Source organism: Microtus pennsylvanicus, chromosome 22, assembly GCF_037038515.1.
Source record: "Microtus pennsylvanicus isolate mMicPen1 chromosome 22, mMicPen1.hap1, whole genome shotgun sequence".
Classification (NCBI taxonomy): Eukaryota; Metazoa; Chordata; class Mammalia; order Rodentia; family Cricetidae; genus Microtus; species Microtus pennsylvanicus.
Genome location: NC_134600.1, coordinates 4,855,096 through 4,882,953, shown reverse-complemented (window position 1 = coordinate 4,882,953; position 27,858 = coordinate 4,855,096). Strand labels below are relative to the sequence as shown.

General features: G+C 42.9%; 1 protein-coding gene across 1 annotated transcript; it reads right to left on the bottom strand.

Moving 5' to 3' along the window:
- On the bottom strand, nt 1-27,858 carry Stk17b (serine/threonine kinase 17b). The gene is made up of 8 exons (XM_075955985.1): nt 27,727-27,858; nt 18,998-19,162; nt 14,779-14,991; nt 9,854-9,998; nt 8,037-8,163; nt 7,418-7,466; nt 6,262-6,441; nt 1-2,618 (listed from the first exon to the last, which is right to left on the bottom strand). Exons 2-8 carry the CDS (start codon nt 19,117-19,119, stop codon nt 2,336-2,338), a joined length of 1,119 nt encoding a protein of 372 aa, XP_075812100.1. The 5' UTR covers nt 19,120-19,162; nt 27,727-27,858; the 3' UTR covers nt 1-2,335.

The following is a 27,858-nucleotide window of genomic DNA, read 5'->3' as shown; positions in this document are numbered from 1 at the left end:
TTCTCTCAAAAGACATTTATTTCCAGATTTCAACATAGGAAATACTTGAATTCCCCTTTATGGAAAGAAAGACCGTTTTTATATTCTGTGTATAACCACTAGCTACTGTTTTACAATAAACAACATCTCAAGAAAAGGTGCGGGAGTTTACAGATTGGTGGCCCCTTAACTAAGGAGAACAGGCAAACCATCTCAGAATTCCCCAGAAAAAGAAAGACAATAAAAAAGAGATTTTTAAACAAATGGCTTAAAATTAAAACTTCAAATGTTTACTCTTGTGGTCTGGCATAATACTTTTTAAAGTTTTACAATAAGATGTTACCTGTTGGGAAAGCAACCACAATCCTTCCTCATGATTTGACTAACGACTTCACCTGAATTAATACTGGTGGAAAATACACAAGCAGTCAATGGTTTATCAACTCCTCAGTTTTAGACACATGAGTTAAATGCAGCATCTTCAGAGTTTAGCTTACTGGGCCAACAGATGACGTCCTACAGAAAGCATCTATGATTCATACAAGAGGGTTCCTTTGGCACCTGAGTTGAGCACAATACACAAGCAAAGAATGTCTAATGTAAGAATGTTTAAAGACTTTATTTGGCCAGGCGGTGGTGGCGCATGCCTTTGATCCCAGCACTCGGGAGGCAGAGGCAGGCAGATCTCTGTGAGTTCGAGGCCAGCCTGGTCTACAAGAGCTAGTTCCAGGACAGGCTCCAAAGCTACAGAGAAATCCTGTCTCAAAAAACAAAAATAAAAATAAAAAAATAAAATAAAAAAACAACCCAAGACTCTATTTTCTCTATCTATACATATATACATACACTGTACACATACACATATGCACACACTTATACAAAGCACATCTTTAAAGATGACAAAGAAAGAAGGAACTCAATGTTTAGTCAAATACCTGATGCTCATTTAAAATAGTTTAAAGTTTTCTAAAGAACTCAGAATTTATTAATAATTTCAAGAATTTACAGATCGTTAGCCTAAACCCACTTCAATGTGGAAATACACGGGCTTTTTATTAAGGTTTTTGGTAATGGAGTTTATTATAGTAGCATATTATTACAGACCTTCTAGTAGGCACAAATGGGAAGTCACCAGAGCATTCCCCAGGCTCCTTCCCATCAAGACTGAACACAGTTACTGACCACGGACTCAACACTAGACGCTCATCTGTGTCGTTTCCAGCAGAACCACACACACACGCGCGCACAAACACACGCCACACATAAACGCACACGCCACACACACACGCACACGCCACACACACACAGAGACCCTGGAGATAGCTGCGTGTCAAGCCTCCTCACTCACTCGGAATTTCACTGAAGAACTCCAGCAATGCCTAAGCCATAATGTTTTGCACTGCCTACCAAGGACTCTGGTGCCAACAGTTCCACTAATACTCTGGAACTTTTGTGGAAGACTCTAAACGGTGGGCTTGTTCTAAGACTTAGGAGATACCCAACACTGAGTGAGCTGCCTGGACTTAACATTTCCCTTTATGAGTGTGTCTAGCTGACTGAAATGAGAACACATTTGGCTTTTCCCAATTCTCCTATACTCTGGTAATTCTAGAGGATGAGGAGGACCTTTCTTATCTGCAAACCACACATTCCTATCTTCCAGACTTTTGCTAGATCTGATGTACGATGAGTGTGCAAAACACACTGGAGTTGGAAAATGATGCCATGTTTTGCTTCAGCTTGCAGAGAAACAGCCTGGCTCAGCCCTGCTTCCTCTCTGCTCTGGCTGACAGCCCCTCTCACGGAGCATCCCGCACACAAAGGAAATCTTACATAGTTTCAAGGTATTGGTAAGTGGGAAGCACTTCCAATTGTGAATATCTCTGGAGCTTTGCTAATAAACACCGTCTCAGTACAGTGTGGTTTATACTTGACATTGCTTCCCCAGACCAGTTCCGTCAACAGTCACGGCACAGGGCTCGCCTTAGAAAAGCTATTACATTCCAATGTTTCCACTCTGTTCAGTGTTCGCTCACCATAATAGAACCCATTTTTCTTGATATGTAAAACATTTTATAAGTTCAACTGAACTTGAATTCTTTTAGTTGCATGTGAACTCACATGCACAATTTACATTTTTGTCATATACTTAAATATTCTTCTCTGTAAAACAACTTCAGGACAGGAAATGCTATGCTAGCAAACAGAAACCTAGCATTTAAACTGTTCCCTACGTTCTTCTAAGCAAAAGTGCATTTGTAATAAAAACATATCACATATGAAGCTAAAGAGACAATCTCACACAGAGAGGATTTTCAATCTCCACGTCAGTCCCGCCGGCTCACAGAGGAAAGTGCTAGCACAGCAAGTCTGGAACAAGCTCGTGGGGGCTGGGCAAGGAGTCGTCAAAGCGGAATCGCTTAGAGATCACGCTGCTGTCCTCGGGGATATTCTCCTTGTCCTCCCGGTCCCCACAGCTCCCGTTACAGGAGGATTTGGGGGTCCTGTCTTCAGAGGACCTGAGGGTGTGATCCTGAACTGGAGAGGAACCTGGAGTCTCCTCGGGGTGAAACAAGCTTCCAAAGTCCCACTGCTGCAGCCACGAATGCGACAGGCAGGATTCTGCTGTGGGTCTTTTCCTGTGGCGGAAAGCACACGGGAAAGGTGAGCGCAAGAGCCGATGGAGACGAACACAGATGGAGACAGCACACAGCTGACTCTCACGAACTGCTCATGCATACGCTAGGGCTAGTTCACATGCTTCGGTATATTATTAATAATCCCAGGGAACCTAGGAAACAGGCACCATCACTGTCATCTAACGGACCACTGAAGGACATACTAGAAGACTTGAATCTGAGGCCAATTTCCCAACTGTCAGCGTCATGCGCTGTAGTCTGGACACTGAGTGTCTCCCCAAAGGCCACCAGCCTGTGACATTGGTGGAAGGTGGTGGACTCGCTGAAGGCAGTTGGAGCACTGAGGACAAGCCTGGAGGAGGTAGGTAACATGGCTGGGCCTTCGTTATACGGGACGTCATGCTCCATCTCGCCACGGCCCCACGCGGCAGAGACAAGTGGCAAACACTGTGAGGTCCTGAGCGAAACCTCTCTTCCCGGCAGTGCAAGGTCTGTGTTAACCCGTGACGGTAATGGATCCTGCCTGGCAGCCATGCGGAGGCGTGGGCTACAGTGTGTACTTTCACGTCTCGTTCTAAGGAAGTAAGATTATTTTCTCTATGTCAACTCCAGAGAGTTTCTCTATGATCATTTTCTCTATGTCAACTCCAGAGAGTTTCTCTATGATCATTTTTGTCAGCTGCTTTCTCGCCCACTTGAAAATACGTCACTTTACTCTTAGTAAACAAAACCATTTTGTTATAATGAGCTCACAACAGATTAAGCAGCCACTCAAACACTTGCCCGGTCGCGGCCTGTGCGTCTCAGCAGCCTTCTCCACAGTTAGCATGGAATTCTGAAGCCTAAGACCCACATATGAGGGAGAACATAGGGGGTTTCTTCTGCTAGTTTTAGGCAGCTCCTTACTATACTTTCCAATGTCATTTCCCTACAAATTTCATGATTTTTCTTTACAACTGGGTAATATTTCATTGTGTATATTTTGTGCATTTTCACTATCTATTCATCTACTGACTCGCTCGGTTTGCTATTATAAATAAAGCACCAATAATCATGGGTATACCAATATCTCTGTGGTAGGACATAGAGTCCCTCTGGGTCATAAAATAATTTCTTTTGAATTTTAGAGAACCTACAAGTTAATTTGCATAACGACTACTGATTCGCAGTCTCACAAACAGTGACTAGGATTCCTCTTTCCTCACATCCTCTCCAGCATGAGAGTTATCAGATTTTCTGATGACAGCCACTCTGAGCGAGGTGGTAACTCAAAGTAGATAATACAGCTTAAGTATCCGTCTGCGTCACTGCAGAGCTAAATAAAGCACGTATTTATTCTGTAATAAAGGATATCTAAAAATTAAGTGCAACAATCAGGCATGACCATTGACTGATGTTTTCTCTGACATTTATAGAAACAGATTTGTTTTGTATTCCTTACACAAATGTGAATTCATGGGCTGAGGGTGAAGCCAAATGGTAGAATTCCCTCATTTGTGTAAGGCCGTGGCATTGGTCCCCACCACTGAAAACTAGTATGTAAACAAAGATTAAGGAAGAAAGGTCTAAGTTCACAAAGTACATCCTAGATACTATAAATGCTTGTTTTCCATAATCTTCTAAAAGATACTGGTATTATTGAATATTAGAAGTAATTGGGAGGACACATAAAACCATGTTGCAAAATATAAAACAGAAATTCCTGCTCTGGGGAGAATCAACCTAGTTTCTGGAAGCATTTCCTTAGTGTTCACCAGATTGCTGCTTATAACATCAAGGTCTTGGAAGCACCAGTAGGGTCTTGTTAAACAGACTGTGGGGTACCAGGGTGGAAGTGTGACAGCTAGTAAGCAAAATGCTTAAATACTGTGTGTTTCAATACTACCCGAAAACACAGAATTGAGAGGATTGGACAGAGCATTTCCTCCTCACCTCCAGGCCTTACGTCTGCTTATGGGGAGATTCCCTTTACGCATGAAGATGTGTTTTCACGACAGCTGAGAGGAAAACTGGGGTGTAGATGCCTCACCCTAACCTATGCTGAACAGAAAATGTGTCAGAGAACAAATGGAAATCCAGTCAAGCTTGAAGCACGTGCTGGCCAAGCAAACACAGGTTAGTGAAATTACTAAAGCCCTTCAATTTAGAAAGCCTCTGGAGAAACTGTAAATCAGGAATTTATTTTCTGCATTTAGTTTATACTCTTAAAAATAGTAACTGTCGCCGGGTAATCCCAGTGCTCGGGAGTTCGAGGCCAGCCTGGTCTACAGAGCAAATTCCAGGACAGCCAGAGCTCCACAGAGAAACCCTGTCTCAGAAAACAACAAAGCAAACAACAACTAGCAACTGCTAAATCCTGAAAAGACAGTCAGTGATGTCCACCCAATACTCTGGGTCTGAAAATCGCTTTTTAGTGTTCAAAAGGAGAAACACCTGTGAACCCAAAGGCTCAATAGGAACCATTTGGTAGCTATTTCTGGTCTTTTGTTTTTGTATATCGTCTTTCATAATTAAACTAGTAATATGCTCATTAAAGAGACTATAGGCAAAGTCTACTTAAGAAAACAAAAATGGCTTATAAACAAACCACAATATAATTCTTTATATGAAATAAACATTCATGTCCAAAATTACCAAGCAAGAGTTGTCTGGATTCAAATTCATTTGGCAAAACATTCAGAAAGCTGCTTTTGTTGTTTTGTTTTTTCCTCTCAAAGATAAAGAAACTGAGTCCCCCAGAAGGTTAACTGCCAACAACAGAAGTCTGCAGATGAGACCACCGGCCCCAGGACACAGGCCAGCCTTCTTGAAGAAGAATAGGGCCTCTTCTTGCCTTGAAACTGCCAGTGATCAAGTCCTTTCTCCAGTAAATCCCATGATGCATTGCATTTTCAGCATATGCTGGGGTGAAAGATACTCTATGACCCTGGGCTTTTTTTTTCTTTCTTCTAAGCCATCAAAACTTGCCCATTCTTCTATATAAAAGAGCAGACATCTAATCCTTTAAGATTTCGCCATTGTTAACCTGTGCCCGTTATGCTACAGACTTACTTAACTGCAAACATTCAGGGCCCATCATAGTGAGCCAAGGATAAGGAGCTGGTTGAGCAAATATTCAGTCAAATCTCTCCTTCATTCTAAACTTCCTGTTGTATGCTTTTTTGCTTAGAGTTGCATATTAGTTATTTAATTGTCTTTCATATCAACTTTCTATCACTTTACCAGAAATCTGAACAGACGTGTAATAACTTTGTATAACTTTAGAATTACCTTTCTTGTGACATTAGTGTTTTTATTTTACTAGCATTTATACGCTTTACCAGAAATCTGAACGGACGTGTAATAACTCTGTGTGACTTTAGAATCACCTTTCTTGTGGCATTAGTGTGTTTTTACTTTCCTAGCATTTCAAATTTTACAAAAATGGTTCACAATAACAATTCCATACATGCACAAAATAATTTTTATTACTGAGATTCCCGTCCCTCTCTTCCCCATACCCCTGCCCGCTTTCCTGTCAGTTCCCTTCAACTTCCATGCGCCCACCATGGTCTGCACACACGGTGCATTTTGTGTAGACTGCGCCCTTCTCAATAGGGACACGTTTGTTCTGTAACAACATTTAACTCAAAGCTTTACTTACTCTGGATTCTTTACTAGGAGGGTCTGGATGAAGTCTGTGGCCAGTTGTGAAACCGAGGAGAAAGTTTCTTCTGAATAATCTACGTTGACTTGAGAAATATTCAGGTATGTTTCTTGATTATCTTCTCCTACAAATGGCGATGTGTGAGTTAACAACATATATGCTATGACGCCAATATTCCTGGAAGACATGAGGGAGAAGAAAGCTTAAAAGGTCTATTAATTTAACAATGTTTATAGATAATACAGTTAATAGCACACAAGTTCCTGTCCTCAAAACTGGCAGTAACCTAAAATAGTTAATTTACTTCCATTGGCCGCACAAAGAAAACAGAGTCCACATATATGTTACGTATAATATCAACATAATCCAATGAAAATATTATTTTATCTACAGTCTACACAACCTTCGGTATAGACACGTGATGGGAACATAAGACAGCTGCATTTTAAGTCTGTCCAATTACACAATAATGATGTAGCCAGGGTTTTGTGCAAACTCAGTCTACAAGTTTGGCAAAGCCCAAGGTTGGAAGGGCAAAAACTTTCAAATGTAAATATGTTAAGGACAAGGCTGGTCAGGAGCTAGAACAAGACAACACAGCAGACTTTACACATGTATCAGTACTCAGATCTCTGTTTCGTTACAAACCCATTAGATTTAAAGAATCAGGAGAGTAAGGCTAAGGTAAGTCGGTCGGTCTGTTGTGGCAACAGAAATTCCATTGCCCATCCTAGTGCTGCCTCCTGTGAGGTCTCTCTGAGACCTCAAACCCCACAATTCCCTAGAAGTGAACCAGGTGAACCATAAACTGAGCTTCTGTGTGCACCTGACCTCCTCCTGCTCAGCAAACACCATGCCGATCCCTTCTATACTCGCACAGCTGGGCAGAGAATCACCCCAAGCTATGACGGACACACCAGCCAGCTTCCTGAGTGTGTGTCACTGAGGTGACCAGGGAGGGGAGTTTCTATCTCTGCACCTCTGGTCAGGAGCTCACTGAAAAGGACAGGCAGGTCAAATGTCCTCAATGACCTCTCTGCAATAGCATCTTTGACAGAAAGCCTTATTCTTAGTATTAAAGTTGCTTTTCTAAAAGCTAAGCATCTATTGTGCAGCTGTGAAGGGTGTGTCTAGATAACCAGTAGACTCTCACCACATATCTGTCGCGGTGGTAATGGGGTCATAGTTGAGGATTTCTGGAGCTGAAAGAGAAAATTAAATTAAGACTCAACACGAGCAAACTTGAAAACAAAATAATCACCTTACATTAAATTACGACTTGATCTGGCTATGGAAGGCAGAGTAAGAGAACGCCAACAGGAATGTGGTGGGGCTTTAATTATTTTGAGATTATTCACAGCTGATAGTGTGGAAATGACGTGAAGAAGTGCTTCTGCTTCTCTCCTCTGCTTTCTGCCTATTTGCTACTGATTCCCCTTTTACGCTTTTCTCCCTGCACACAAAGTCAGTATAAACACGCACTGAGCTTTTGCACGTAGCCAATGTCCTGTGAGCTGTTCCAAATGTGTAACCTGTTCCTGTATTCACTGCCCCTCATTTAATGAGTCATAACCATATTTGAACACATTAAACTTTCTGAATCAAATGAATCCTAGTACTGTGTGATCTAAAATACGTGAGGATTTTCTGTTTGTTTGGTGCTAAGTGAGCACTCTACCATAATAGTTAGCCACATCTCCACCATAAATATAGCTTTAAATAGGGATCTTTATACATTTCAAAATGATATAAAAATAAAATGCATTTCTTACCTAAGTATTCAGGTGTTCCCATGATTTCTCGAAGCTCACACGCATTCTCAATTTTTCGAGACATTCCAAAATCTACAATCTTTATGTCTCCAAGTGGGTATATACTGCTCAGTAGTATGTTCTGCGGCTAGATAAAGCACACAGAGGAGATGAGCAATGCACAGCAAGGGGCTGGTCCTAGACTGCGGGCGAATGAGTCTACCTTGCTGCTTGGCTCTATGCATCCTTACAGTACTTCAGCCAACACCGCTTAACTGCCAGTTAGGAGAAGCCCACATTTAAAGACGAAGAAAGCAAAAGGCAGCTAAGAAGGAGTTTCAGTTTGTAAGACGTTGGGCTCATTATGACATATGGACTATGTAGTTATAAAGACAAGAGCACTAAATTCTGCACACAAAAAGTTCAAGTGGTGAACACACACACACACACACACGCATGCGCACACGCAAACATGCAGTCTTGGCGATAGAGACGACGATGCTCAGGCTGAGTGTCAATGAGAAAGGAGCTCCGGGAGACAGCAGGGTAAGCATGCAGGAGTTACACACATATGCATGTCCAGGGCAGAACGTGGTTCTAACAAGTGTGACGGATGGTCCTAGAAGAGCTTGGCCTGACCGTCTCGAGGTGTATGGCTCAGACAATAAGCTGTATCTGTATATGTGCGTGCTCTCCGCTGTCCCCAAGAGCCACATGACTTGAATTTATTACTGTAGGTATGACAAAGCACCCTATCAGAACCCATTATAAATGCAGAAGTGTTGCTCACAAAGTCTGTGCAAAAATCCTAACAGTCTTTTAGCTTAGGGACTATGCCAGGCTTCATGTTAAATCACAAGAGACGACTATAGGAGACAATTAAACTCTGCTGTCAGCTTCATGGTTGCAGAGAAAAGCCAGGTTTACAGGCCACCTCGACTTCAAGTGCTCGGAGGTGCCGTGGGACAGTTTGCATTACACAGGACAAAGACCAAACGGATTCACAGGTAATCATCCTGGCACTTACTATGCTGCCCTTCCCCAACCACGTGATTATAGGAGAAAGGGCAGGGAGGCCAGATGATAAAAATTTCCTCCCCCTCCACAGGGAAACAAATAAAAATGTGGTTTTTGTCTTTGTTCTGCTTTGTTTTTTAAGGGGATAGGATAAAGAGCTGGGCAATGTACATTTAAATTTATAGAACTTTCAAATGGTCAGAATCCACAGGTGGAAATTAGAGACAGGTCTGGGTTATGCTAGGCACCGATTTTGAAATTATATTATGAAGGTGGCAGAGGAACCCAAAGGCTCCTGCAGGCCAACTATACAGACAGACAGAGAATCCACGGGGTAACAAACGTGTTACTTCGGACTACAAGGCCTGGGAGCGACTGTGCAGGAAAGACAGACCATGGCTCTGGGGACTGACTGGTGACAACTCTGACTAAACTACAGAGACAGACCACATGACACCTCAGAGAAAGGGGACTGAGATGCAGAAGCAGAAGGACAAAAAACAACAGGAGGGGATTAGGCAGTCACCAGAACCAATCACTTCAAAGGGAGGAGGAGCCAGGAAAGGTACATGTGCCTTGGAGCAGGATGGATGGATTACATGTAAGGGTGCTAGATTTTAGGTGGTATATTTCATGCTTAGCACACAGGCAGCCTCTCCTGACTCAGTACAAAGCAAAGCCCAATGCAGCCCTACCCTGGCAGAGGCACCCACAAGTCTAGAGGACCATGACAGGCCCTATTTCTACCAAGGCCAGCCTGACACTGAGCTACCAAGGACAGATAAAGAACAGCAATGTTAGTTTAAATCACATTACCATACCTTTAAGTCAAGGTGAACAATGTTATTCTGATGTAGATAATCCACTCCTTCAAGTATTTGTTTAATGAGTCTGACAACATCATTTTCAGATACCATTTCAGCCACCTCAGGTAAACACAGGTTGAATATTTCTCCACCTGCAGCACTGAAAGAAAATTCAAATAGAACTATTAAAATCATTTATCTAAAAATAACCTTTAAATATTGTATACCCATTAAGCAAATGTTCATGTAAACGTCAATGCTTGTATAGCATCTCCGTGGCTGTCAAGACTAAGAAAGATGTTGTATGTAGGGTATGGTGGTCTCAAACCTAAGTTCCAAGAACCAATACTTTACACTGCCGCTGTAAGCTGTCACAGATTAATCTGCACATAGCATGCCAAGGAAAACCATGAGAATTTGCTGCTGACACTTGGTTTATGACAACATAGGAAAAAATATCCGCTGGTAAGGAACATGTCTGAAGGTGCCAATGACACCCCCCACACTCCATCCTACCCACTCACCAAAACCTTTTGGACATTCACAAAAACTAACTGTATTGTCTGACTTGACGTATCATAATAAAGGCAATGTAAGTATCAGAAATTTCACAATTAGAAACTACAAAACCAGTCATGGGAAGGCAATATAGGAAAACAAATCTGGAAAAAGAAATAAGTTTATACTCATGAATATTTAACATACTAGCCTCTTCTTTCCACACAGTTCCCCGAGGTCTTTGGAGGAAGAAGCCATGGTGTAGATGGCGACACATCTACCCTCCCTTTCTAGTCCCACTGTTTACTGTAACTAAAAATGCCACTCAAGAACAGAGCGGCCCAACCACATTCCTGCAGCGGCACCGAGATGAGATTAGCAGTACAATACTGCAAATGCAATTCTCAGAAGGTGAAAACACAGAGATGACACACGAAGTTCTCAGAACTTGTGTGCAGATGTACCACGAACTGAGAAAACTATAGGAAGCAAGACACAGGTCAGCGGGTACTCGTGGGGGCGCCACAAAAATCAAGACTGCGTATTGTGGCTGCTGCTAAATTGGCTAGCACAGTGGACGTTCCCAATGGACAGAACTCTGTCACTTCCCAACAAAAAGCGTGTCTCGTCTCAGTCCTGCACAGCTACAGCTATTGCTTGTTAATTACGAGCAACTTCCCCTTCAGGCTGCTCTGTTTCAAGGGCAGCGTTTGTCTCATGGCTTCAAAAAACGAATCAGTTTATGCCATAATCAATTTTAGTTTGCTTAAAACTCAGCACTAAACACTTCATGTGTCCATTTAGAAAACGTGTTCCCCTTACTACTTTTTGAAGGTATTCTCCTCATTGCCTGCACACACGCTTTTAAAGCACTCAGTGTGGGCAAAGTGGGGATGTGGTGGCCTGTCTATTCTCAGAACCCTAATTCATAAAGAGATGCAACAAGACCACCGCAGCAAAGCAGCCAAAGAGAGGACTGGAGTCACTGATACATTTAACTGGAAGGTAATACTTTTATGTGGGCTATGTGTTTCGATAAAAATAAGAAGATCTAAAACTTACTTACGAGTGACAAGGTAATTAGAAGAACCTCACTTTGATTTACAAAAGTAAACAATTTGGTTTTTAAAAAAGGTTTCGATTGAGACAAAACAGCAAAATACAAAAACACAATAGAACTTGAAGAACTCCTAGCTATATTAATTGCTAAAGGAAGTTTTATGTGTATTTATAAAGTCAGCAAATGCAGAAACTCAAAAAAGGACTTTCTAAAATGATCATGGGGGTTCAGGCACTGTATATATAGTTAGACATGCATTATTCTTTGAGCCAGCAATCAGCTCCCAGATTTACCTGAAGATAAAGCCTCTGTGTAAGACAGCGGAATAAAGCGCTAAGCCATACATGGAGTACTCTGGAATCAGCCATCCATGGGGACACGGCAGAGCGACACAGCAGGTGCTTACAACCCCTGCCATCAACACACGCACATGCACGCACACACAAGCGTCAAACGCTTTTACATGTCTGAGTTTTAAATTATGCATACCTTTTTAATAGTTAAAATGATTTTTAATAAGGAGGTTTTTTTTTGTTTTGTTTTTTAAATGAAATCCCAACACTGAATATAAACAGAAGCAAATGTACCTAACCTAACCCTATAACTCTGACTCTCTGAAAACATGCCATAGCGGGCAATACTTTAGTTTAAAAGAACAGCAAAAAGGGGGGGGGGTAATCTTGTCACTTGCTGCTAGCTGTGGTCTTAGCAGGTTTATTCTGAATTGCCAGATACCACCCACTGCAACCAGGGTGTCATGCAGAGTGGGCTGACCTGGTCCAGCTGGGGAAGGCTCAAGGGATCTTAGCGTGCTGAGCCAGGAAGTCTCCAGAAACTAAGTCAATCTCATCAGACAGAACGAGTCGGAGATCTAAAGCCTACCTGACAGATGTCAATCTTTGATAAAGTTGGCATGAAGGAAAATCATGGAAGAAGCTGATTAGGCCCACTAATTGATCATAATGAGTTACCTTTACTTGATGCTAGCTAACAGTTCAACGAAACCATGAAAACATAGTGAGAAAGGGGAAAGGAACACTTTTATCAGAAGAACGCCAGCTTAAATCCATGTAAATACACAATTTACGTAAATACATGCAGAGAGAATAATGGGATTAGAATGAAGCACGTCCCGACATCCACGGTGACTGCTAAGGCCAGCAAGCACGTCAAGGAGAAGGGCATTTACTAGGTCATCACTCAGATTAGTGACGACTGCAAAGGGAGGCTGCCCCTTTATAACGGATGGGAGATCTGGCAGACCGCCGTACCCTCTTCAAATCTAACAAAACCAGCTGATGTTAATGCCACCTGATGTGACGTACTAACATGTGCAGTCTTCCAGGGGCTCAGTGAAGACGGTACAAGGTCAACAACTGAGGAATCAAAGCGAAGAATGCATGAATGTCAAGAGTATTATGTTTCCAAGTCTTCAGAGATTTGAATTTTGTAGAATAAACGTGAGTACATGGAATGGTTTGTGGTAGGAATTTAATCTGTACATTATCAGAGTAAAAGACTCCACCATTTAATTTTCACTGTAAGACAAAAGACATATGTCTCCTTGTTACAGCAAATCTGTCTGGCCAAACTGTTGGAATTATATGAAAACGCCAGGGTGGCTGCCACCCCAAAAGTGATAGACACAATTAAGCCCCAATCCTAGCAATAAATTTTAGTCGTAGCCACTTTATGAGATTAAATGTACTAATCTACTCAAACAGTTGCTGAGAGCTCGTTATATTTCAGCCAGGCAGTGAGATCACAACAATTTTCCTAAGTCATTGGGAGAGGTCTCTGGACCCATTTCCGACTGTAAACGCAGGCTATACATGACACGCATCGTGTTTCTGAGAGACTCCTGCTGCTTCCCCTGAGCTCCAGCAGGACTGACAGACACAGTCAGGGTCCTGTACGGACTCATCCTCCAGCCTTTCCTTAACTGCCTTTCCCATGGCTTACAGAAAGGTAGCTCTATTTAGAGCAAAGGCTGCTAAGAATCTCTGACAAGAGTCATCATAAACTATATGAAAACTGAAGTGGCGTTGGTCTCCTAGTCTTCCTTGTTACTCTACCTTACTCTGCCGGCTCTAGAACAGACTTTGCTGCGGGGTCTGGTTCTGGGGACGCACACACTGTTCACTGCTCAGGAAACCCCAAGCCAGCTTGACCTTAGAAAAGCAGCATTTTCATCCATTAATTCTAGCCACATCTATTTCTTTCCACAAAACAATTGGTTTTCAAACACTATATAAACAAACCTCCACTTCCTTACAACATCAACACTAAAATAAAAGCCCTGGGAGCTGGGGAGGTGACTCAGCAGGTGATAGACTTGCCACAGGAGCATGAGGACCTAGTTCTGGCCACCAGGCAGGTGTGGTGGCCCACCTGCAATGCTAACGCAAGGGGGGAATCTCAGGAGCCAGCAGGCCAGGCAGATCAGCAGAAACGGTGAGTTCTCAGTTCAGTGAAAGGTCTGCTTCGATACATAACCACAAGCTTGTGTGCTACACACACACACACTCTATAGACACACAATTGTGCAAATAAAATAGGATATATACACTTACAAATTCCACGGGCAATGATGTACACTGGCAGGCATAAAGAATCACCATAGTTTGTAGCCTTATTTTCTCTAAAATAGCACTTTTCTTTAATAGTTTGTGCTAAATTGGCATAAATTACTTTATTAAATTTAATTAAAGCATCATTACTTTATTAAAACCTATCAAAACCTGAGATAAACTCAGTATTAATTTACCTGATCTCTTTCCAGTGTTCTTTATCTTCAAAAAAATTCTAATTGTTTGTACTGGATGTTAATCTGTGCGTCACAGGCCATGGCAGTCTACTGTGCATTTTGGTGTTCCCACTGTTTTACTAACAAAAGATTTTCCCCTCTCTTTTGGCCATAGTTCCTGACAGTCCTTTCACATTGTATGTACTATAGGTATCTTGGTGACGCTGGAGGCACACCTCTGGGCAAGTTTCTTCTTGAATCATTTTCTTAGGCATGTTTTATTAAAAAACAGGTTTGGTTTTAGATTTTAGTCATAAAAATTACTTTGATTTTATTTACCATTATTTTCTAGAAGAAAATCTCAATTTGTGTACTATTTATATGGAATCAAATTCTTGCAACTATATTCCCAAATTATTATATTGTCTTTTGTTTATTACTTGCTATTAATTAGTTTTGGTATGTAAGCATGAAGCTAAACATTTAGTCTTGTCAAAAATGTACAAACATAAACGAATATTTTTTAACAAGCATCTATAAATTTTGCCAGACTGTTATTATTATTGTCTCTGACATTTCATACCACGTTCCACAATCACAATAAACACTTAAGTGCATGAGAACACACACACTTACTATTCTAACACCAGGATGATTTCGGTGGCCGTCTCGTAGACCTCGTGCAGATTGATCACGTGGGGACAGGCCCTGGCCAGCTCCAGCACGGCTATCTCGTGCAGAATCTCTGCCCGGCAATCCTGGCCTCTTCTCCTCTTTTTCAGAAATTTTGCAGCATACTCTTGGCCCGTAGATTTTGATATACATTGTCTAACAACAGCAAACTTTCCTCTAGAGAGAAAGAAAAGGGCGGGTTTATATCTTCAACTTAGAGTGAATTCGTTCACATCTGTGCCATTTTTTCCTCTATAAGCTGAATCAAATACCATATGCTCTTTTATAAAGTCTACAATGCGACCATATAAAATGCAGAAGACTAACTATCTCAGCAGGTTAATCAATTTATTTTCAGTATTAGTGTGACACAATTTTAGCATACCCGATAGTTTTGTTTGCCTACCAACTTCATGTTCCTAATAGACACCTAAGAGATATGGAGTCTATTCAAATGCATTTTTGATCGGCAAAGAAATTCGGAGTTATCAACAGTTTGGCACAAGCACACCAGTAATGCCACGCTAATCTTTCTAAGAAAGTACAAATGCTTTTATCTCTCTAACAGAAATACTCAGCATCCTACCCAAAGTTAAAGCACAAAGACTATTCCTCCTGGTATATGCATCTATTACAGCATTTAGTTTTACAAAGATGTAAAGTTATTTTGAAGCAAGGATTATTTTAAGAACTAATAAAAGCTATTGATTTGTACACTCCAAAAAATGCATACATACCCTCAAATAAGAAGGTTTACATTCCTTTCTGGAGGGTTTTCAGGTCAAAGCCTATTGCAAACCCTCTTTTTCAGGGTTTTAGGATAAAACCTCACCTTGTAAAGTTTAATAACAAACTAGGAAGCCAAGAGAGCTATGTATCTGAAAGACACAGTTTGCAGCTGTGATGACATCACGACACTAGTCACGTGACAGTATCCAGGCACTAGAATCACTTCAAAAACAAGTAGCAAGATGAACAAGTTTCACCTGCTTTTACCTCACTGTTTCTGGCTTTCCTGAGACTTCCTACTCTTACTCCCATGAGCCAGGACAAAGCTGAGCAAATGTCATGGGCAATGAATGGTCACCTGACATGTGGTCACCTGACATGTTCACTGCCAAGGAAAAGCACTACGAGCAGAGGAAACATGTCTGACCTCATTAATCAAGTCTATAAAAGTCTATATTCTGCGAACTAACACACAGTAGCATCCGATAAGCAGCAGTTTGTGGAGCTACTGTGACACTCCACGTTATGCTAGGTTTTAAATCCACAGAGGATTTTTTTAAGAAAGGGTTCTTTGGGTAGCTCTGGCTGTCCTAGTACTTACTCTGTAGACAAGGCTGGCCCACATGCAGAGCCTGTCTCACCTCTGCAGTGCTGGGATTAAAGGTGTGCACTACCACATTGGAGGTCTTCATAAAGTTATATCCATATATTAACACATAATCACACATGCATAAAGTCATATATACTGTGAAAAAAGGTAAATATTTTAGCATAAATATTAGAGGCTTTAAGAAGAACAATCAACTATCTGTTTTACATTTTAAGATGCTAGTTGCGGTTTAGGCTAGAAGCATAAAAATAATCTTCAATATACAATGTTCCTGTACAAATTTAAGACAGAGTCAAGAAAACGTAAAACCTTAATACCACCAGTCCACACACCTTCAGAGGGCAGACTGACTAGTTTCCCCGCAGAGAAACGTCTACCCGGTGCTCTCTGCATCTACAACAATAAAATACGAAGGGGGGGAGGGGAAGCCACAGAGGAAGCTGACGTTTGAATCTGCCTCACCCTTCTAACCACAAGGCCCATGAAACTTTGCCTCAGCTGGGGGAGGGGTGGAAAAAACTTATCCAACATGTTAAAAAACAGGAACAATGCAGTTTTTGAGAATAGTGAAAAATGAACTTAGACTTACTTTATACAGTTTCCTTTGTATTGCTAAAGGGAAATACACTCTCAAACACTGACATTTTAAAATTAAATTTTAAAGACAAGCTGACACAGAAAGATAACTCTGTAGCTTTCCACATGCTAGAATTACGTTTATGTTACACAATGAGCAGGCCGCCCAGGGAAACATGCTCAGAACCCCAGACTCACTTCACAAGGGTTGCACACTAAGAATGGTTGTCAGCTTGAAAGGATCTTCTTAAAGGACAGAAAATTAAAAAATAATGATTTTTAATTGCCAAGGTTAAAAATTAAACGCATCAGTATCTACCATGTGAGTCATTGGCCCAAAGCAATTCAGGTCTCTTCCATGACGACATCTGATGCCGGCATTTTAGCAGTCTGACTCGGTTTTTTAATCAGCTCCTAACATGAGCTTTTGCTTTAAAATGTTTAAAAGCAAACTAACTGCAACTCATGATGGCTCCTTATGACACCACCTCTGCAAGACAATTTAAAGCTCAGAGTGGGCCCACTCACGTTCTCTACAGAGCTAAAGGGAGAAGCCCTCAGGAGCTACTATACCTATTATTTTTCAAAGTTAACCTAATAAAGTTACTCATCCAAACAGTAACCTAGAAAAATAGGTGAGAAGGCTTCTTGTGGTATAGATTAAACGAGTCATGGTCTAAGTATCTGTTCAGAGCAATTTCCAGACATTTGGCAATAAGAGGCAACTTGAACATATTTAGTCTATCTTCTCAACTAAGAAAAGAAGAGCACACAACTAAGACCATCACACAAATTCTGATCCAGAGCCAAGGCAGCTCGAGGAGCTCCTAGCTCAGGTGGAGTAACAGCATGCTGTGCGACACAGACTGGACATGCGCAGTGACCAAAGGGAGAGGAACAATGTACAGGAGGCAGACAGGCACCTAATGGCATGCTGGGTTTCTTCACTAGTCTGCTTACAACCCAAAGAGGAAGCTACTAACAACTCTGTGTCTAATACAGGCCTCTCTTTTCAACAGAAACAATCAGAAGCAGAATGAGGTCCAGAAGAGGGAAACTGCACCAAGGAAGGCGATCTGGATATTGGATCACCTGATAAGCACTTAAGGGAACCAGCGGTGTTCAGCTTTGTTTAAACGTTTGAGAGACTGCTACCTCAACATATACTGTGTGCAGCTACAAAAAGAAAACTGTGTCCGTCAAATAGAGATTAGCAGAGCAGAAAGCAAAATATTCTATAGCGATGAGAGAGGGGTTCATCTTTATGTTATGAAAGCAGGGCTGTGTGGGACAGCTGAAAAAGTAGAAAGCCAGGGCTAGCCTCTACTAAACATCCAAGACGCCAACAAAGAATTAAAGTTCATGGTCAGCAAATCTGAGGTTCCACACAGAGATTTTCAGGCTAAAGTAAACATATTAGTTTACTGACTATCCATTAACAAAAACAGACTTTATAGATCGCTGTAGCATAAAACAAAACACTGACCTCCACATACATATATATATGACCACGGTCGTCTAGCCTTCACCACCACACTTAATTTAAACCTAACGAGACACACAACAGATAAATAACTGGGCATAGCTTTTCTAATTCTCAAGCCTATCAAAACTACTGCAGTACTAAGTGTCAAGGGCACCCTTGGCCATGAGAAAGATGTATCTGGTTAAGCCAAGGCAGAATTCATAGAGCTTCTATTTATAGGACACCAGCTCTCTGTGATATAAATTGTGATATCAGACAGGAGTCCAATATTCTTTGTTTATGAAAGTGTGTGTGTGTGTGCGCGTGTGAAGCATCTCTATTTCTCTCTTAGACAAACACCAGAAATGGAGACAAATGTGTTGAAACCACAGCATATAACACCGCAATAAGCACTTCACAAACATTAGGTGACTTAACCCTGAAAATTCTAAATGAGTTACATGTGAGCATCCACGTATGATCCGCATCTCTTCTTGAGAAGAGGAGACCAGCACTTAGAGGTACGTTTAACAGCTGAAGTCACCCAGACAGCCAGTGGCAGAGCCCAGATGGGGGCCTGGCAGCCTAAGCTGCCCCTTCCCACTCACAGACGCAGGAAGAGCTGAGCTCTGAAGCTGGGTGGGCCCTTGGATGTGAACTCCTCCACAGATGTGACTTTCTAGTCCGCTAAGAGAGCAGAGGCGGCGGCTTTTCTTTCTAATTACTGATAGTGGTCCAAGTGTGCTCTAGAGCAGAAATAAAATATTTGAATTTAGACAGCATACATATCAAAGTCTCCTTACCTCCCGAGTTCTTTCGACATAAGTGTATAGAAATTATTAAAATTTTCCGTCTTCATTGGCGTTTGAGGAGTGGTGGTCAGCAGGCCGGAGACACTGCGGCAATCAAATCTTCTCCGAGACATGGTAGATGACGGCAGGTCTGCTTCTCTGGGCACACACTTTTACCTGTTAGAAGGGGAGACAGGAAGAGAGGTTGTACTTAAATGTCACCAAGAAAGAGACATTATCTCGGGCAGGATGTGCACTACAGCGCACAAGTCCAAATATAGTATTAAGACGCGACCACAGTGCAGATAGGCTGATTTCAGAAACCATGCTATTCACACGGAGAAAACGCTAGAAGCTTAAACTGGTATCCCCTCCTCTATGGCACAGAAACAAAGCTTCCGACTTCGCTTCTAAATGAAATTGCTATGAAAACAGTAAAAATCAAATGATTAAAATGGAACGAGGTGACCATTATTTGATTTGTGAACGACCCTTCTTTAAGTGACAGGTTTCACGCACCTGTGCAATTTAGCATAGCAATGTAAAGACTGTGTTTTAACTTCATATGATAAAACAAGCTTGGGGGGCAAGTTCACATTTTGTGAATTATATCACAGTCCTGTGAAACACAAAAATAGAACTTGTTCATGGACTAGCTACTTTTCAAAACTAAATCTAGAAACTCCCTTAGACCTGAAGAGTTCTTCCTAGGGCAGAGCCTCAACGTTGAGTGGGCCGTGCAGGAAAACTCAGTAATTTCACTGGGTCAGGGACTGGCCAGAGATAATCACCAACCCAGAGTTCAAATCCGCATCTGAGCTTAGACTGTCTGCAGCTTCGTGTACTTTATGTGGCCATATCTGGTGTGAAATTCCTGCTTCATATTAACTAATATTAAAGCTTTATGAAGCCTCACTACCGAACTGCTGGTTCGTATGAGCTGAACTCGTGTAATTACGGTGGCCTCTGCCACCTCTGCCTAAGGAAAGGCCAGGAATCAGTCCGCTAGCACCCTCTATAAAACCCTCTAGACCGTTCCCACTGCCACATCCCCCGCCTCACTTCCTGCTTCAGAACTGTTTTTTTTTTAATTAATTTTGCATTTTAATTCAAATGCAAACTATTCTCTTCTGTATTTCAGCAAACAGGCAGTGTGACTGGAGCACAGTTTCCTGTTCAATTCTCAAATCTGCAAACCGTTTCTCTGTAACCTTTGGTCCCACGGGAAAACTCCTCTAGGTAGTTGGAGGAACATCTCTAGGAGTCTAAGAGCAACAACGCAGTACACTGAAAAACACACAGAGCTGAAACGCTCGGGTCTGAATTCCATTTACTCTTCATTACTGCCACCAGGCCGAGCAGTTTTAAGTTCCCGACTGTGTCAGTCTGGTTCTTGTCGCTATATTGGAGGGCCAATACAGCAATTGCGCTATTACTAAAGAAAGAGTGTGTATTTTGGCTTACAGTTCTGGAAGTAGAAGGCCAAGGAGCCTCAAATGATGGTGGCCTTCTTGCTGGAGAGTCCAAAGACATCACAAAGCATCACAAGAGACAAGGAGTGTGTGCACTTGTCTGTCTCTTCCCCTCCTTTCATAAAACCCCTAGGGTGCTTCATCACCATGGGGTTCTAACCTAAGGACCCTACTTAACCCTAATCACTTCCCGGTGGCTCTAACACAGCCTCAAGTCCTCACCCTCTCAACACCTCACAATGGTTGGGTGCGGTGGTGCGCACGCCTATGAACCCAGCACTCAGAAGGCTAAAACAGTCTGAAGGTTCAAGGCAGGTAGGACAGCTGGGAGTCTGAGGCCAACCTGAACCACACGGAGTAAGAGGTCTACACAACAAAACCTTGTCTAGGAGGGAGAGGGAGCCTCGCAATGGGGATTCAACATGAGTTTGGGATCCTAATGGCTCCCGTTCTAGGGCAAACTACACCTTCCTTGTATTTGTTAGTGAAATATTAACCCCCAGTAACTCACACTCAAACTGCCTTTTCAGATAAGGGCGCTTGAGGCGCTAAGTTAAAATGGCCAGTAAGGTAGGCACTAACGCACTAAGTGTCCTATACAAAAACACTTGAGTGCAAGGCACGCCACAACACTGGCAGAAAATGATCACCGAGGAAAGCTGCAAGGGTCTCACTGTGCAGTCCAGGTTAGCCTAGAAAACTCTGTGTAATCTTGAACTGGTTATAATCCCCCCTCCCCCTCTCTCCAGCTGGGATTACAGGCCTGTGCCATCACACCCACTGGCGTGAACTTCTTCATACTTTCCTAGTGCTGCAGTTCATGGGTCACATTTTATTCTCCAACAAATCAATGCAAGCATCCGTCTCTACATGGAGTTAGGCTAAGGCTTTCGGGTGCCACCTTTATTTTGAGTCCATGCTTATGGTTACACTTCCATTATTCCCATTTCCACAAATAGAAGGCCAGGGCTCAGTCACTGACATAACTGGGCTGTAGTCCCGGCACCTTTCATCAACAAAAAAACATGGCAAGTAATCAGAGAGACAAGTTTATGAGTTTTTTTTATATAAATTTTAGATTCTAGGATATTTGCCTCTCATAGAAACTAAAACCAATAAACATTTTATGAATAATCATTTTCTACTCTCAGTTTTCAAGAGGTAATACGATCCTTTTATGGCATGAAAGGTTTATGTTCAATTAAGCATAATTTCTGACTTTAAAAACACTGCAAAAATCTGAAACTCTAAAATCCACATATTAACACTCCACAAAGTTGCACTTTGAAAGATGACTTTTTACCTCATTAAGTACGAAATGAAAGACATAAAAGTTTATAGATCGTATGATAAATCAGTTCAGTAACTATGATTGTCCAGGTTTTTCAAGGTCTCAACATTTTCTTTGCTTTTACGTATAGTTGGTGGTGTTTATTATCCAAATCAAAGGTCAGTTCTCATACAGAGACCATGTACAACTTCAGGCTATAATCTAAACACAAATCAGTGTACTGTTTAATGTTATGTAGAAAAACACTAAGCATTTCTTGACTAGACTTAGTTCTCACTGTATGTAATGAGTCGGGAACATCTCAGGGGAGAACGTTAGACCTGGAGGACGGGGAGTGCTGTGAAATGCTCTCCTTTGGGCGAGAAGTGGGCTGCACGGTTCAGCTCTCGGCTGCTGTGCTTACCTGCACAAGATCACAGGGAAAGTTCTAGCATGGGGAGGTGCTCCCGTGGCCCCACCCCTAGCTGAGGCTCTATCAGGAGTTGACCTATTAGAAGAGGGGGAGCCCCTTTCCTCTAGGAGTATGGTCACTGAAAATTCCCCATGTGCTAATTGAGCAGCCATGCACATACTGGCCTCAGCGAGATTAAATGAATAAATAAGACCATGAAGTTAGAAGGAAGATGTGATGCAGTCGGAAGAGAAGATGGAGGGAGGGGTGGGCACGGATACATTATATACATTGTATACATGCATGAAATTTTCAGAGGATAATTCTACACACACAGAGTGGGTATTGAGAAAAGTCCGACACTGAGACCAAGAGTCCAAAGTGTGACATTCAAGTATAGTAATGAGAATTAAGTGTGGCCAAGCCTGCTGTTTAGTTACATGAGGAAGAAGGGAGCGTAGTTTCTTTTTAATAAAAGGGAGTGAAGTGCACAACAGTAGTCTAAAGCAGATCTTATCGATCAGCCCACTTCAAGGACTTCCTAACTGGTCTATAGCAGATCTTATTGATCAGCCCACTTTAAGGACTTCCTAACTGGTCTAAAGCAGATCTTATCGATCAGCCCACTTCAAGGACTTCCTAACTGGTCTTTGGCATGTATTAACTTCATACCCTAGCAAATTCTTTAACACTCATATGATGGTCACCAGAAAGGATGAGTATAGCACAGGTACTTGTATGACAACAGATGCAGCCAGAAACAGAATACATTTAAATATGCAAATGAGTTTGGATGCTCTGACTCATTTCATCGTGGCTCTATATCTCCTGGGATACAAGTTCTGCCGTAGGACAAGACATTTCAAGAGACCAGACCATAGGCACATCTGCCTGTTGCTAATACACCTGCACCGGAAGCTGTTGAAGCCTCCTAATTTCCTTAAGAGCTGTCAGTCTACGTGGTTTCCTGTTTCTCCTATATCCAATGTTGCCTGTAAGGGAGCACAAGTCATCTCTGGTCAACAAAGTCTTCACAATCGGGGGCTGCCTGTGATACAATACACATGAGGGCTGCCGGTCAATTCTGCCTCTCCTTGTCTGTCCTCAAATGATCATCCAGTTCTCATTTCTAATAAACAATCCAGAGATCTCTTCTACAATTCATAGCTTTTATAGCCAATTCTAACCAAGAATGTAACATTCTAAATTCAAATTACCAACTTAGCTTACTCAATTTGAAATCACTGACTATTTTATCAGACTATAGCAATCATAGACACAGCGCCAGGAGGCACAACTGAGACACAGTGAGATGTCAATTGTGCGCTCGCGTGGTGCACACGCATGGGGTCACACACTCGTTCCAGTGTCTTCACTAACTCCCACTATGATAATTGCAGTAGGAATTCAGATAGGAATCAAGGATGGAAGGAAGAGAGGAAAGGTTAGATTCAGTCTGTGCCTGGGCTGGGCTGGACAGAGACAGCCAGCAGGATGAGCAGTAAATAAACGTACTCACCGCAATACTCTTTCAAGGCTATCAAGTGCAAAGAGCTTGTGAATGCAGAAACCACAGAATGCAATCCTGAACGCACTGAGAAATAAGTTGCCTGCGAAATAAGTTGTCCTTTATGAGCCCCAGGAACCGTAAGGTAAACCCCTCTGCGGCATGACGCTCAAAGACCCCGGAAGCTCAATATGCCCTGGCTCCGTTTCCTCTCATGCTTCAGTTTCCTATTTGATCTCCACTTCTTTGCTTTACTTCTCTGCCTGAAACATATATCCTACCTTTCCTTAAAGGGCTATTTCTTATGCATGCTCTGCCCCAGGAAGCTTTGCCTAAAACCCACAGGCTGTCTTACATGCCTTTTGTCTATCTTCACACAAGAGGACCCTGGACACAGCACCTGATGACTGAACGTTAGAGAGCAGCACACTTTGTGTCTGGGGACACCCACCGTTCACTTGAGCTCACGCACCTCAGCGCGGCGTCCCTAGTGAGGATTGAAAACGTTTGACTACAAGTCTATAGGTAAGGCACAGCAAAATGTATGTCTAGGAACATCTAAGGGGTAGGCTGAACTGAGATCATCTTGAAATTGCAGTCCTGAAGCTTTCAGAGGTCTCTCATTATTTCAGCAGTTGACTAAATAATTAAGATTTCTCTCATAGACTGTCAGTTCAAAACGAGGTCACCACAAGACCCAGAAATGTGACAATTATCTTTATCATCTACTGTAATGCAAAATTGAAAAACCATTTAGTCTGTACTTACTAATTTTTGCCCAGGTGACCCCCCATTTGCACGTCACTATCTGGGTTAGCTAAGCGCTCCCTGAGAGCCCCACATTGTGCTGCCTGAAGACTGGCAAATCTAGATCTGCATGAAGTTAGTGAGAACGGCTATGGCAGGGGAGCAACTCCTCTCTCCTACATGCGCACCAACAAGGCTGAGCTGCGTCCAGGAAAAGACAGACTGAAGATGTATTTACCTAGCATCCATAAAAACACAACTTCCTGCCATGTTGAGGAGGGATCTGCTTCAGTCGGCCAGGGACTGGAACAGTCCTGCCGCAAGCAAATGTCGGCTCCCACGTGCTGTGTGTGCTGATAGGGTTGTGCTGTTTGTGTTTGTCTTTAAGTACTCAACAGCAAGCATAATTCGATAATTTAATCCCCTGAAGATCACAATAGGAAGCCAAGTGACTCTAGTCCAGCCCTGGGGTATGGTTTACACCAGGGTTGCAGTCCAGGCAAAGAAGCCCAGCCTGACACCAGGCCAAGGCAGTACGGCCTGCAGCCACCTCTCCCACCTGCAGAGAAGAATAGATCCTACAATTGTGAAGTAGGATGGAAGATGCTGAAAACCGGAAATAATAGTGGGCCAACAATTACACGGAGCTTGTCACTCATCAGGCGGAAAGCCGGGCTTCTGTTGTACAATAAATTACCACACCATTTACTAACATAACAGCACAGCCAAAGCACTGTTTGCTCAGTAGCTATCACAATGCAAAAGGGAATCTAGCCTTAAAGGATTAGAGAGACCTGCCATCTCACCATTCAAGTCTCTCAGTGCTTAATACGTCCTCTTTTGGACTAGTTGGAAAGAGCAAGGAAATCAACCAAACATATTATGTATAAATATTTATAAGAGGACTCATTTACATGCACAAAATAACTGAATTAAATGCTCAGATAAAACATAAATAGAAGAAAGCAATTTAATGAACGATGTTCTCAAAAATGCAACTTTTATCACAGCAACATCATAAAAGTAGACACTTGTGACTTGATTGAAAAGAACATTTCTCTGCTTTGAATCCAGCAAGAAAAGAAAACCTGTCTTTTTCTAGTAGTCTGGTATAGAAAATCTAAGATATGTATGGTTGCATGCACAGCTCTGTGGGTGGAGTCCACGAGGCTATATTCAATGCCCAGCACCCCACAGAAACAAACAATCAGCTCTGAGCAGCCATGGTGGCTCATGTCTTTACTCTCGGCACTTGGGAGGCAACAGCAGGTGGCTCTCTTGAGGTCAGAGCCAGCCTGGACTACAGGAGGGGAGGGGTGGGGGGGCGCTCTGTCTCAAGGAGCAGCACTCCTTTCAAACTGGGGTGTATAGCTCAACAGCTAAGCGAATGCCAAGGTGCAGGAAGTAAGAATTTTAGACAAAGGGAGTGTGCATTATAATATATATATTAAGGATAAAATGCATAAATTTGTAATTGATTTTCTTGATTTGAGTTTTAAACTGAGTCTCTAAAATTAAAACTGAGAGGTTTTGACACAGAAATCCTGCTTTATAATTCTCAAACTGCTACAGAACAAAGCGTTGAGACAAATGTGCCTGTTCGCTCAGTACCAGTAAACTGTTCACTGTTGGCAGAGTTTGTTTGTTTGTTTGTTTGTTTCCAGACAGGGCTTCTCTGTGTAAAGTCCTGGCTGTCCTGGAGCTCACTCTGTAGACCAGGCTGGCCTCAGACTCAAAGAGATCCACCTGCCTCTGCCTTCCGAATGCTGAGAGTAAAGGCAAGCACCAACACTGTCTGGCTGTCAGTACAAACTAATTAATAAAATTAATGAAATTAATAAAAAATGCCTGCTATTAAATGCCTGCAGTTTCTATAGATGTCATTCACATTGATTAATGAGGTCTCTACTAAAATACCACTGCTACCTTAATCAAACTGTAATTCCTTTTTTTCTTTTTTATTACATGCAAGTGGAGAGGTCAGTGAGAGTAAGTTCTCTCTTTCCACCATGCAGGTCCCAGGGGATCAGGACATTTGGGTTGGTGACAGGCACTTTTCCAGCAGAGCCTTCTCCCTGACCTGGGACTGTAATTTTTTACTTAATCCAAGAGAAACCGTCACTATCCTGTCTACATACAAAAAGATTTTCAAATGATTACAGAAATGTTGTTTCTCTAACTTAAACATACTGTCATGAAGGTAAATGTACTTTAAGAGTAAAACCTTCATTTTAGAAAATTATCTAAAACGGATGTGTATCTCAAAAAAGTAACAATTACTTGAAATATTAAAATCACAAAATTCAATTATTATCAGAAAAGGGTTGGGAAAAAACACGGGTCTAAAATTTGGTCACCAGCTTTTTTGAAATATACACGATTTTAAAGCAGTGTGATTCAATTTTTACGAAACTGTGCAAAACCATTTCTGGGCATCTCACCCTAAAGACGGTACAACGGTGTACCAATGAGAAAGTGAGTTTATTATCTCTCTGTAATAAAACTCTGCTCCTGGAGTTCAAAATCCCACGTTTCAAACGCCTCCAGTCGCCTATGTATCGCGGCAGACCTTGCCGCCCAAGGCACAGAGTCTCTGCTAGACTTGGAAAAACTTTTTTAAAAAGTCCACACGCTATCAAACCTGCCGGCGAGGTTCGGCGTTATCGGTGCCACGGATGTCAACATGACGTCAGCCCAACACTCGGTGAATGTCATCCACCGACCTGACGCTTGAGGGTGACCGAAATCACTAAACTTTCGGATGTATTCCTTCATCCCAACTTGCAAGCTGAAGCCAGCACGCCTCTAGTCCCCCATGCAAGCCACCGAGACCGGCCGCAAGCCGGCCGGGGAGTTCCTCGCCACTTTGTCTCCACTCCTCCACGTCCCGAAGGGGGAAGCGGACGGAAGCGCCTTTTCCCACGGTAGGGCCGGGCGGGCCGGGAGACCGGTCCAGACCGCAGTCTGAGGCTCGGTCACCAGCACAGGGGAAAGCCGGACCGTCCGGGCAAACAGCTGCGGCTCCCCCACACAGGGGCTGACAGCGGCCCATGCGATGGCCGCCGAGTTCCTCCGGGGCTGCGGGCCGAGCGCGTCCGCCCCAACGGGAAAGCGTCCCGTGGCCGCAGCACGCGAGCCCGGGATCCACCACCGCGTCCACACACACTTCGTGGAGGCGATCGGGCAAAGCCCACGCTCCCGGACGGCCGCCCCGGCCCTCGGGCTCCCCGCCGTGTCCCCCGCGCCCCGCACCCCCGACGCCGGCGGACGGACGGACGGTTCGGCCCGCCGCGGGCTCTGCCCCTCGACGGGGCGGCGGCTACCCAGGCTCACCTCGCTCTCTTCCCCGCTCACGGCGGCTGCTCGCCGGCGGCCGGGTCCCTGGGAGGCGACTCCCGGCGACGAGCGCCGCACGCACGGACGCCGACCGGCGCTTCTCACGGTTGAGGTTTGAAAAGTGCAGCC

Bases quoted from the DNA above. Each gene is read 5' to 3' on its own strand.
- Stk17b (XM_075955985.1), bottom strand. From the start codon at position 19,119: ATGTCTCGGAGAAGATTTGATTGCCGCAGTGTCTCCGGCCTGCTGACC. The intron at 9,999-14,778 runs GTAAGTGTGTGT...ATTTTCTTTCAG, and splicing joins ATCATCCTGGTGTTAGAATA to TGCTGCAGGTGGAGAAATAT. The intron at 6,442-7,417 runs GTGAGAGTCTAC...CATGTCTTCCAG, and splicing joins ACCACCGCGACAGATATGTG to GAATATTGGCGTCATAGCAT.